General features: G+C 41.9%; 2 protein-coding genes across 6 annotated transcripts; both read left to right on the plus strand.

Moving 5' to 3' along the window:
• The first annotated feature begins 468 nt into the window (after nucleotides 1-468).
• Nucleotides 469-6,147, plus strand: LOC122328866 (protocadherin Fat 2-like). Of its 2 annotated transcripts, XM_043224924.1 has the most exons (9): nucleotides 471-2,090; nucleotides 2,517-2,639; nucleotides 2,794-2,940; nucleotides 3,016-3,139; nucleotides 3,236-3,414; nucleotides 3,691-3,822; nucleotides 4,534-4,744; nucleotides 4,841-5,053; nucleotides 5,451-6,147. In XM_043224924.1, exons 1-9 carry the CDS (start codon nucleotides 1,914-1,916, stop codon nucleotides 5,564-5,566), a joined length of 1,422 nt encoding a protein of 473 aa, XP_043080859.1. In that variant the 5' UTR covers nucleotides 471-1,913; the 3' UTR covers nucleotides 5,567-6,147. The 2 variants fall into 2 exon arrangements, with proteins under 2 accessions (XP_043080857.1, XP_043080859.1); XM_043224922.1 differs by having other exon boundaries at nucleotides 469-2,090; nucleotides 4,841-6,147.
• Nucleotides 6,148-6,645: 498 nt separating this feature from the next.
• rhoac (ras homolog gene family, member Ac) lies at nucleotides 6,646-10,486 on the plus strand. Of its 4 annotated transcripts, none has more exons than XM_043224938.1 (5): nucleotides 6,646-6,795; nucleotides 7,922-8,077; nucleotides 8,413-8,533; nucleotides 8,684-8,814; nucleotides 9,588-10,486. In XM_043224938.1, the coding sequence occupies exons 2-5, from the start codon at nucleotides 7,922-7,924 to the stop codon at nucleotides 9,759-9,761; spliced, it is 582 nt and encodes a 193-aa protein (XP_043080873.1). In that variant the 5' UTR covers nucleotides 6,646-6,795; the 3' UTR covers nucleotides 9,762-10,486. The 4 variants fall into 4 exon arrangements, with proteins under 4 accessions (XP_043080873.1, XP_043080874.1, XP_043080875.1 ...); XM_043224939.1 differs by lacking the exon at nucleotides 6,646-6,795 and adding an exon at nucleotides 6,802-6,870; XM_043224940.1 differs by lacking the exon at nucleotides 6,646-6,795 and adding an exon at nucleotides 6,909-7,029.
• Nucleotides 10,487-10,642: the final 156 nt, after the last annotated feature.

The raw sequence follows: 10,642 nt of genomic DNA on the forward strand, positions 1-10,642 counted from the left end.
CGCCGAGGTACTGCAGAGTCAATCGCTACACACATCCAAACTTCACGAGGGCTTCAGATTAGCTCAAGAACGGTGCGCGGAGAGCTTCATGGAACGGGCTTCCATGGCCGAGCAGCTGCATACAAAGCCATCCATCATCAAGTGCAATGCAAAGCGTCGGTTGCAGTGGTGTGCTGGGCGTCCGGTCAGAGGAGAACTGACCCCAACTGAGTCTGGTTTCTCCCAAGGTTTTTTTTCTCCATTCTGTATGCATGGGGTTTTGTTTCCTTGCCGCTGTCGCCTCTGGCTTGCTTGGTTGGGGACACTTAACTTCTAGTGACTATCGTTGAATTGACTACAGAGACCGTCTCTGCATTTAATAACAAATTGGTCACTTTCGTCATTATACATCCCTGTCATTATACATCCCTGTCATTATACTGTACAGTGCTTTGATGCAACCTGTGTTGTTAAAAGCGCTATATAAATAAAAATGATTGATTGATTGATTGATTGATTGGTGTAAACCACCCCACTGGACGCGCTCTCCGCTGGGATGTCACTTCAGTTCATATGCGAGTCAAGGCAGTTGAGCGAATACTTTTGGCAATGTAGTGTATCATTGCCTTATTCTACGTGACCTTATACATCCCTAATCCTAGCCGATACCTAAACTTAACAACTACTGCGCTAACTATTAATCAGCAGCAAATTAGAAACGTATTGAGTGAAAATCGTAGTTAATAGAAAATAAGTGTTCCCTGTTCGAAAGTGTTACTTTATTTTCGAAAGTAGTCCAGCCCATCAACAGATTATTATGGATAAGATCTAGATAAGAAGTGAATAAGATAAGAGACAGATGAGAGCTCTTTGATCACAGTTTATTTTAAGATCGCATTCTCAACAATAACTAAAATTAACTATGACTTTTCTCTTGGTGCTTATTTATTGTGTATTAAGGTAGCTTGAGAATGGGGTGGGATTTAGGGATCTAAAATATGGTCATGCAGACTAAGGCATTAATAAGCTTTATAAGTAGTACGTGCTAGTAATGGCGAAAATCGGTCCTTAAAATCTTACCATAAACGTTTCCAGTGGCAAAATTAAGCCGCCATATATCTGTTGGATTCCAGGTATTTGCTCTTCTGTTTTATCTTATATGTGATATAATTAGCAACGGAACTTTTATGATGTTATTTTAAGAATCTGAATTAAGAAACATTTTTCTTCCTTTGTTTGTCGTGCCTTGAGCCATCAGATTTGCCATTGTCATTAAATCCTAAAATGAATGCGATTAATTCTCAAAAAGCTATGAACGTTAACCTTAGCTTTGTAACATCTGTATCTGTTTTTACTGTAGGGGAAAAAAAAACAGTATTACACTTAGTATTTTTAGAATTATGCACGTTTTGATATTTTTCCAATAACTCGTATCTAATTGGTTTAAATCAGTCTTCCAATTACAAAAATTCTCTTTGATTGTGTGATTTGGTTTAACAAAATGTTTTTGGCTTGACCTATACGTGTATTTGTGTCGTACAAAACATATGTTCTTACGGCTGATCTACAATACATCTATTACAAACTTTATTTACAGAGATTGCAACTTTTCAGGTTGTGTTTAGTCAGGAATGGGAAGTGAGGTTTGTTTCCTTGGAAGGCTATAAATGGATTCATAAAATATCTGACCTATGAAAGTTATGCTATAGGTGAACTCACAAAGTAAACACAGAAGGCCCATTTATTTTGAATCTATGCGCGAGATAATGCATGTATCAATCATTGTTTTCAGATACCAGGACCTGTTCGAGTAGTTTTCGTTTTCTGATTGGTTTAAGAATGTCTGGACTCTTGCCAGACTCCTTTGTGCATCGTTCCTTAGAAAGTCTTTCAGACAATCGCGTGCTGTAGCTGTAAAAATGTAATCTGATTCAATGGGTTTCCAGAGAAATGTCGTCAAATCGTCCTCCTTTGGTTTGTATTTAAAGGAGAAACACAGCCAGTTTCACATGCACTTGAAAGCACAGCTAAAGCCAGAGAAAAGGAAGCTCCTGAGTATGAATCTCCTCTCACTGCTTAAAATGAAGACCGTGGTTGTTTTCTTTGTTGCAGTAAGTAACCGAATTAATTTAGAGTTATTATTGTTATTCGTTCATAAGTGCAGATTTCAATTTTTGTTGCATTTTAGTAATCAATAGTGCTGAGCGACGATGATCAACGTCATGTATTTTCTTTGGTTTAGGGTTAGTTGCTTTTAATGAATTAGTACGTAATTAACTGTTATTACACTATAATAACTACAGATAATGCGTAACAGGGACAGTGTCAAATAAAGCAGTTACCGGAAGATTTTAAACATTTTGCAAAAACAAATATACATAAAAAGCACAAATTCTGGTTTTGTTATGTTAAGCTAGAGGCTTCTTTTTAAGCTAGGGGTTTCTATGCAACTAAAAGCAATCACGTTCAGAAAACATTAAGTGTGCGGGAGATAATAAAAAAGTCTTTATAATGTAAAAATTTGCTTTCTTTTCCAGAGCGTCTGCATTCAAAGCGCAACCCCATCAAAACTCGACGTACGCAAAAAGCGAGCGTGGATTGTGGATTCGCTGACCATGGAAGAAGAGCACGCCGGTCCTTTCCCATACAAACTGGGAGATGTAGGTTACACTGAAACCTTTAGCCCCTTCGTAGCAGAATATCGACTGATCACATTAAAAGCGATACGAGTGTTTCTATAAGGGTTCACAGGGTTCCGAGTTTCTTGTCAACCGAACGAATCATTCTGAACGTTTCCCTCCTTTGACTCTTTAGTTAAACATCGAGAAGAAGGTTTTGGAAGAATACTCCATTCACGGCCAGGGCATCGACAAAGATCCCAAAGGAATCCTGTCTGTCAGCAGAAACGGATCCGTTTACGCTCATGGAAAAGTTGACTTTGAGGAGTACCGCAAACTGAGAGTAAGTCCTGCAATAAGCAGCGAGCAGCTTCAGCCGGTATCGTTAATGGTTAACCGTTATATTGTCGACTTGCAGATCACGCTTTCTAAAAAACAGACAGCAGTCGCTGTGGATATCGATGTCCTGGATATCAACGACCACGCTCCTGTTTTTAATCGGGACCTGTATGAGATCGCAGCAGATGAATCAACACAACCAGGTACGGCTCAGATAGACAAAACTGGTTTAAACTGGCTGGTTTCCAGGTGAAAGGGCGACGTTTCACCTGATCCTCCTCGTGTTGTTTCACTCAAAGGTAAGGCTCTGGTCACAGTGCTGGCAGCCGACAACGACCAGCCAGGAACAGCCAACGCTCACTTCACGCTGAGGATCTCCTCGGTGTCTCCTTCTCCCTCCGGCGCTGACTTCTTCATTCAGCAGAGAAAAGGAGAGCAGACGGGAAGCATTTCTTTCAAGGGGTACCTTGATTATGAGGTAAGACATAGAAACAGTTTACCATCCTGAAGTCCTTTGTCAATTGCATTCTGCAGATATAATGTATCATTTGAGATTATAATTCCTGAACTTCCATTCATCCATCCACAAATAACCAGAAAAACATTTGTGCCATTCTAATTGAGCATTAAAACTCGTTAAACCCCCAATCTTATTTAGCATTTTATTTTATGTACGCTTTTAGCTTTTGCGATCACGTGACACAGATATAGTTTAAATACAGTACTCAACTTTGCTGTTTCTTTATGAATGCAGAAGACCCAAAAATACACTATTCTGGTAGAAGCAAAGGATCATGGGGAGAAGATACAGCTCTCCAGCACAAGCACAGTAATATTGAATATCATGGCCAAACACGGCTATCCATCAGAGTTCACTAGGAAAACAGTAAGTGAACAAAGTGTACACTTGTTAGCTTTCAGTCGTTGCTGTTTCAGTCTAGCTTTTACAAATTACAAATGTTGCATCATATGTATGTGAAAACTGCGTATCATATGCATGTCGACAAATTTTGTAACGTATGCGCAGCAAATTTTGTATCGTATGCATGGAAAAATTGAGCATCGTAAGCATGCCAACAAATTTCGTATCATATATAAATGCGAAAACTGCGTAGCGCATGCACACCAGCAAAATTTGTATCAAATGCATGCAAAAATTGCGAATCGTATTCACACCAACAAATGTTGTATCATATATATGTGCGAAAACTGCGTATCTTGTGCACGGCAACAAATTTCGTATCACATGCACGTTTTATTTGGCGTACTATGTATAGTCATTTTCATGAGACCAGGTTCTCCCTTTTGACCATTCTACGTGTCAAACTAACTCTTATTAAAGTACTATTAGACACTCTGATCAATATCTTTATTGTGATGGTCTCCCAACAGACCCACGTCAACTCATCCTAACCTTAACCCTACCAGTCTGGTTATACTCTACTAACGCTCTAATGAGAGTTAGCAGACATGTCAGCGAAACATCCCTTAAAGCCGACGTTGTGTTAAAGGGACCATCAAAGTGAACTGAACTGATGAGGAACCGATGCGAAACACTAGATGCGTGTTAATGTCCTTTCCATCACCGTTTATTCAGAAACACGCCAGTGACTCTTCAGCATTGAAGAAGATGAAACAAGTGGGTGTACTGGAGTCTGGACCGATGCTGGAGACCAACAAACTGTCCATGTGTCTGTCTGAGGAGACGACTGACGTTACGGCTCTCAACCCAGCCCTGTACAGCCCACCGTTACGCTTCCAGCTGATTGGAGATGTGCAGGGCAAGTGGAGGCTTCGGTCCGACTACGGTAATAGAGAAAAGCTTCTTGTTTTAACAATGCAATAACAAAGAAATGTGTCTTTTCCTTCTGCGATTCCATTATCTGTTCATTTCTCCCCTCCAGGCGCGTCCGTGAGGCTGATCAAAGATGGCGGCGTACATGCAGGCCATCATCGGCTCACTTTTAAGATCTCTGACAGCCAGGGCCAGAGTTCGGTCCAGACGCTCTCGCTGCTCGTGTGCGACTGCGACGCTTCTGCAGACTGCAAGGACCCGGCAGCAAAGATGAACGTCGCTGGCGTCGCTCTCACGATCCTCGGCATCCCGGGGCTGCTGGGTAAGAGCGGGGGTTTCACGTCCAGCGTGGTCCTGGCCTTCTCAGTCACTTTGTTCATCCAAACATTATACTCTGCAAGCTGGATTATGCTACTGGAGGATGCATTTTACAATTCGAATAATAAATACTAAATTGTGTTTCAATCAGTGCGCACTACTGTCCAAAATATGGCTCAGTGTGTGTGTGTGTGTTTTTTTAAGAAATCAGGCCAAAATAACAGATTAATGAGCATGTGACACTGATGCTATTTCACGAGATTACCGTTTTTACTCTAATAATATATTTTACTGCAATGTATCTGATCAAATAAATGCAGCCCTGGTGAGCTCAAGAGACATCTCTTGAAGCGATGGCGAAGTCGTGTGTCTAATGAGTGTGTGTGTTTGTCTGTGTGTAGGTATCCTGTTGATGGTGTGTTGTAAGATCAGAGCAAAGCAGTCTGAGAAGCGCAACAAGCTGTTAGTGGAGGCATCAGAGCAATTTCTTAGCCCTGACACCATCGAAGCTCGCTGAACTTGATCGCGCCGTGTTTTCATGATCATCCAGCACCAATTTCCTCCATTTTGGCAGCATTTGTTATATAAATATCCCTATTTCTGCCGTAAATGATGCGGCGTTAAACCCAGAGCCTCTTTCGTCCAGGGATGAACTCCTGGAGCCACAGCTGAAGCACAAACGCCACCAGTCTCCAGAACGCGCCCTGAAAAAAATACAGAGGATTGAACTGATTTTGATGAACTCAAACGGCAGACTGCTTGTTTTTACGCTGCGATATTAAAAGGAAGGAACGCTTTGGCGGTTTTAAATGCGCATGCGTACAACGCGAACGACTCTGGGAATAGATTGATGATTAATCCGCCTTCACGTGCGTGGTGTGAATGAATACTTGAGTGCCATATGATTATATCAGCTCATGCAGATACGAAATCATTCATAAACCACCCTCACGGCTGAGCAGGTGATACTGTACAGAGTTCCGCCTGCACTGGTATATTTATATTGTTTACATATGTGAAGGAATCACTTTTTGTAAGCGAGTTCGTGTTTGGGGATGATTCGTTTTTATTGTTAATTGTAATTTATTAATAAAAGGAAATGCAACTAATCCGTCGCTTATCTGTGTTTATTACAATACGTGAACTGTCGTTGAAGTGGACGTTTCATGGGTTTTCATTGACTTGCACACCTAAAGGATGAAAATGACCAATGACCAGTATAGGCTTGTTTAAGATGCCTTTTTAGCAGAGCGAGATAGAAATAATATAAAAGCGTTCTTCTCAGTTGCTCCAGACCCTTCCATTTAAGCCTTGGTCGCCACTTAACCTTGTGTGCATATGTGGAGGCAAAGCTAAAAATGTAACTTTTAGTTTAATAAGACATTTACTGATGGACCGGAGCGACGCGCATTAATTGTGGATTGTTTTATCAGCTATTTATTTGATTTATTACAGCCTAAATCATTTGTACAGAGCACTAAATGCTCTTTTTTGTACCTTTTGGGGAATGTCATGATTTCAAAAAGTAACAGCTTGCACAAAATGAAGAAATAATGGAGGCCACCGGTTAGTTGAAGTGATTTTAATTCAACAAAACGAAAGAGGCGAGAGTCTGCTGGAAGGAGCCGAAGGCATGCATGGGCGGGTGTTGTTTCGTGGCAGACCCGAAGATGGGCGGACTTTAAAACCAGCCAGGAAAAGACAGGAAAGCCGATACTTCCACGGAGCGCAACAAAAAAGAAAACGGTAAATGTTTTTAAAGGTTTTTGTGTGGGTGCGTGAAGTCGCCGAGAACGGAAGATCGCGTTTGTTGAGGAAATCGTAAGCTCGGGCGTATTTTCGTCGATTCGTTCATTTATTTTCTGTTCAACGGCCCGAAACTAACTGTGACTGTAAACATTTTTTTTCCCCCACGAGTTGCATCATTTATGCCGACGATTCACGAAAGATAGTTTGAGCGAACGAGTGGAGACCGTTCAGGTGATCGTGGTGAAAACGAACAAGAAGCAGAGCCGCAATTCGGCTCTTTCTCGCAGCCTTTTATTTTGAACTTGCACAAACTGAATTAACGAGGAGGACATTAAACGACCGATGAAATCCGTGTGTCGCTAGCCGTTATTTCTTATTTTAACTTCGCTTTGATCCGTCTTCACAGCGAAGATTGTACGCTCACGCCGTTTTCTAAAGGATTGCTGCGCGATAAATGTTTGTAAAACGCCGTGCGCGTTGTTTCTTAACGCCTTTGTGGCATTATGCAAGGGGGCGTCGAGCCGTTTTCTGTTTTAAGTTTATTTAAAATAGTTTCTTTTAGAGAAAGGTCGGCTATCGGCTAACTTACCAGACCTCCCCCTTCACGTTTATCAGCTGCGAGGCGAGCGTGTTTTGAAAGAAATCGCGTCGTTTTCCGCGCTGCTGTGTGTATTACACCGCTTGTGAATGTTTTGTGGTGTATTATCGTGTTATTTGTGTGAATGTTTTGATGGCGGGGTGCGGTAACACGGGCCTCGCGACGCGACGGTTACTTACCCTCGATATATATATCGAGCTTTACACTTAATAATACACTTAGATAACCGTTGACGTGCTGTTTTGTGTTCATGGCCTTTATCGTTTTGGTCAATATGCGGAACGTTTAGTTTTTCTTTCTTTCTTTTTTTTGTAACATAGCGATACAGAGCGATGCGGTGTAACTTCCGGTCAAATGATACTTCCGCAGCTGTGTTTCCGGTTCATGTTGACTACAGAAATGGTTCATAGAACACACATGACTTCAATATCTATCTGTCTGTTTCTATAAATGCAGTTATCCGGCTTTTTCCAGATCCGTAAAGCTCTTTTTGTTTAGTTTTTTTGTCTCTTTCTTCCTCTGCAGATGGCTGCCATTCGTAAGAAACTCGTCATAGTGGGCGATGGAGCCTGTGGAAAGACCTGTTTGCTCATTCTTTTCAGCAAAGATCAGTTTCCCGAAGTCTACGTGCCAACAGTCTTTGAGAACTATGTCGCGGATATCGAGGTCGATGGAAAACAGGTATGAAAGCACGCAGTTTTCGATTTGTTTTCACCGATACACGCCAAGGAAGCAACGAATGTGTTGTAACAAAGGGCCATATTGACTTAAATGTTTTTTTTTTAACAAAAATTCGGAAAGGGTAACTGCTTTGGGTGACGATAAACGGGTCTTTAAATCATCTCTTTAGTCTAAAACGCTTTTTCTACTGGTTGAAATGTATCGATTGAACTTATCGAGCTATTTCCGCGAATGTTTAGCGTTCTGTCCTTCCCCCGAGGCGTAGATGCGGTTACGCTGGTGTTATAAATGTACGCTCCTCAGGTGATTTCGGACCAATTCCTCTCTTCTTACAGGTAGAGCTTGCCTTATGGGATACGGCCGGACAGGAGGACTACGATCGGTTAAGACCTCTCTCCTATCCTGACACAGATGTCATCCTTATGTGCTTTTCCATCGACAGTCCCGATAGCTTGGGTAAGCGGTTGTAATGTTTGACCTAATGTTTGAGTTTATTTACACACACTATAATTACCTCAGTTTAAACAGTGTAAGATGTGCGTAATGTAAAAGAAGATACGGATTAATAGACTTACCGCTCGCTCTCTCTCCTTTAACCCATCACAGAAAATATTCCGGAAAAGTGGACGCCGGAAGTGAAGCATTTCTGTCCGAACGTTCCCATCATCCTCGTTGGTAACAAAAAGGATCTCCGAAACTATGAGCACACGCGAAGGGAACTTGCCAAAATGAAACAGGCAGGGCCTTTTCGCTTTACTAGATGTATGATTTACGGTTCCCGGTTTCACAGACAGGGAAGATTTAGCCTAAAACAGGATGTAGGATGTAGTTCGATTAGGACATTTAAGTCATTGCTGGTGCATCTTAAGACAAGAGAAAGACACGGACTTGTTTTAAGATCAGTCAGCGCAGGTTTCTTTCAGGTGAAACCGCTCGTTTAGTCTGAGACTAGGTTTAAGCCTTAACCTGTGACTCCGGGGGCTGAAGGAATGAAGAGAAAGCTTAAAGAAATCACACTTTTTCCCTTCAGAATTAAGTGAATTGATGGACTGGAGTGGTGTGGATTGCTTGTGATGGTTTTTATCCGCTGTTTGGGCTCTCATTCTCTCATTGTGACGGCACCCGTTCACTGCAGAGCATATAAAGAGAGCTGAAGAAGGTGGAGCTTCCTCTCTCTGCCATGACTCTGTTTAATAGAGGGACAGTGGAGAGTCTACTGTACATCGTCTTGCTTCGTTTTTGCAAATGAGCTCTTCATAAAAAAAGCTACACATCTTTAAATATGTTCCTCGGATGGCCTGAGGATGAGTAAATTGTATCAAATTTTCATTTGTAGCTGAATTATAAGAGCTGGACCGTATAAATAACATCCATTTTCATTGTAAGCTTTGGTATTCTTTTTGTCTTTCTAATGGAATGGAATAGAAAAAATCGATTTGAATAGTCCTGTGCGGATGTTCTTATTCTAGGTGAAGTCACTTAGACGTGCTTGTAATGTTTCTTCACTCAGGAGCCCGTGAAGCCAGAGGAGGGCCGAGACATGGCCAACCGAATCAACGCCTTTGGTTATTTAGAGTGTTCAGCCAAGGCAAACGACGGCGTGAGAGAGGTGTTCGAGATGGCCACCAGGGCGGCGCTGCAAGCAAGGAAACGGGGCAAAAAGTCGGGCTGTCTGCTGTTATAGAAACCCGCAGAAGAGAGGATGTCGGTCAACAGCCCAGGAGACTTCAGAGCGGGGAGGTGAGGGATGAGGGGGACGAGCCCCGCATTCACGTCCCCGGTACAGTCGGCGCATCGGACGCATACCGGGACGTCAAAACCCACGAGAGACCAACGGAAAGAATTGGGAACGAGATGACGTCATTTCCCGTCATCGCAACGTTTTCTGGTCACATCAAGCAAAAAAAAAAAAAAAAAAAACCAAGACGTACAATTTCTAAACGGACCGTATACTTTGGATATTTTATGTTATTCTTCTCCTCCCACTCTTTAGTCCCGAACAGAAAAGGTGTTTAATGAGCCTTCGGCGACCGCTTTGTTCACCGGACAGATTGTATGTATGTTTGTATATGTAAGAATATGAATGTCCGTGTCAAATGAGCGCACGTCCGTCTTCAGGTCGCCAACTCTTCGTTGTATATGCGTGCATCTGGCCGGCTTCATTCTGTTTCGATTATTCCGTGCTCGCCTAAAGCACACACTGAACACTGAGGTGGGCTGTATTGTGTTTAACCTCCCACTTCAGGCTTTTTCCTTTTTTTTTTTTTTTTTTTTTTTTTATAGCTAATGTCTCAAAGGATTCTGGGCTGTACATTAGGGATCTAAACCATTTAGCGATACTGATTTATTTAAAGCATACGTTTTTTTTTTATCATTTGCATTTAGAAATAAAATTGAAAGAAAATCAGATTTGGAAAGTCTTTTATTTCCCCCTCATTCGCTCAAATCCCTTCTGCTTGTGTTTCCGAAAAGGGTACTGCTTACTTAATAGTGCGCAGCGTACTGTACACTATATAGTGAGTGAAACGATAGCGCGCTATATTGTCAAGTAACTCCACCGGGGCT

Source organism: Puntigrus tetrazona, chromosome 23, assembly GCF_018831695.1.
Source record: "Puntigrus tetrazona isolate hp1 chromosome 23, ASM1883169v1, whole genome shotgun sequence".
In the NCBI taxonomy this organism is placed as follows: Eukaryota; Metazoa; Chordata; class Actinopteri; order Cypriniformes; family Cyprinidae; genus Puntigrus; species Puntigrus tetrazona.

What these genes read in the sequence shown, in the direction of transcription:
- LOC122328866 (XM_043224922.1), top strand. Translation starts at nt 1,914, where the DNA reads ATGGGTTTCCAGAGAAATGTCGTCAAATCGTCCTCCTTTGGTTTGTAT. An exon ending in AGATGAATCAACACAACCAG is followed by an intron (nt 3,140 to 3,235) that starts GTACGGCTCAGA and finishes TTTCACTCAAAG; the next exon opens with GTAAGGCTCTGGTCACAGTG. An exon ending in AGGGGTACCTTGATTATGAG is followed by an intron (nt 3,415 to 3,690) that starts GTAAGACATAGA and finishes TTATGAATGCAG; the next exon opens with AAGACCCAAAAATACACTAT.
- rhoac (XM_043224937.1), top strand. Translation starts at nt 7,751, where the DNA reads ATGATACTTCCGCAGCTGTGTTTCCGGTTCATGTTGACTACAGAAATG. An exon ending in TCGAGGTCGATGGAAAACAG is followed by an intron (nt 8,078 to 8,412) that starts GTATGAAAGCAC and finishes CTCTTCTTACAG; the next exon opens with GTAGAGCTTGCCTTATGGGA. An exon ending in AACTTGCCAAAATGAAACAG is followed by an intron (nt 8,815 to 9,587) that starts GCAGGGCCTTTT and finishes TTCTTCACTCAG; the next exon opens with GAGCCCGTGAAGCCAGAGGA.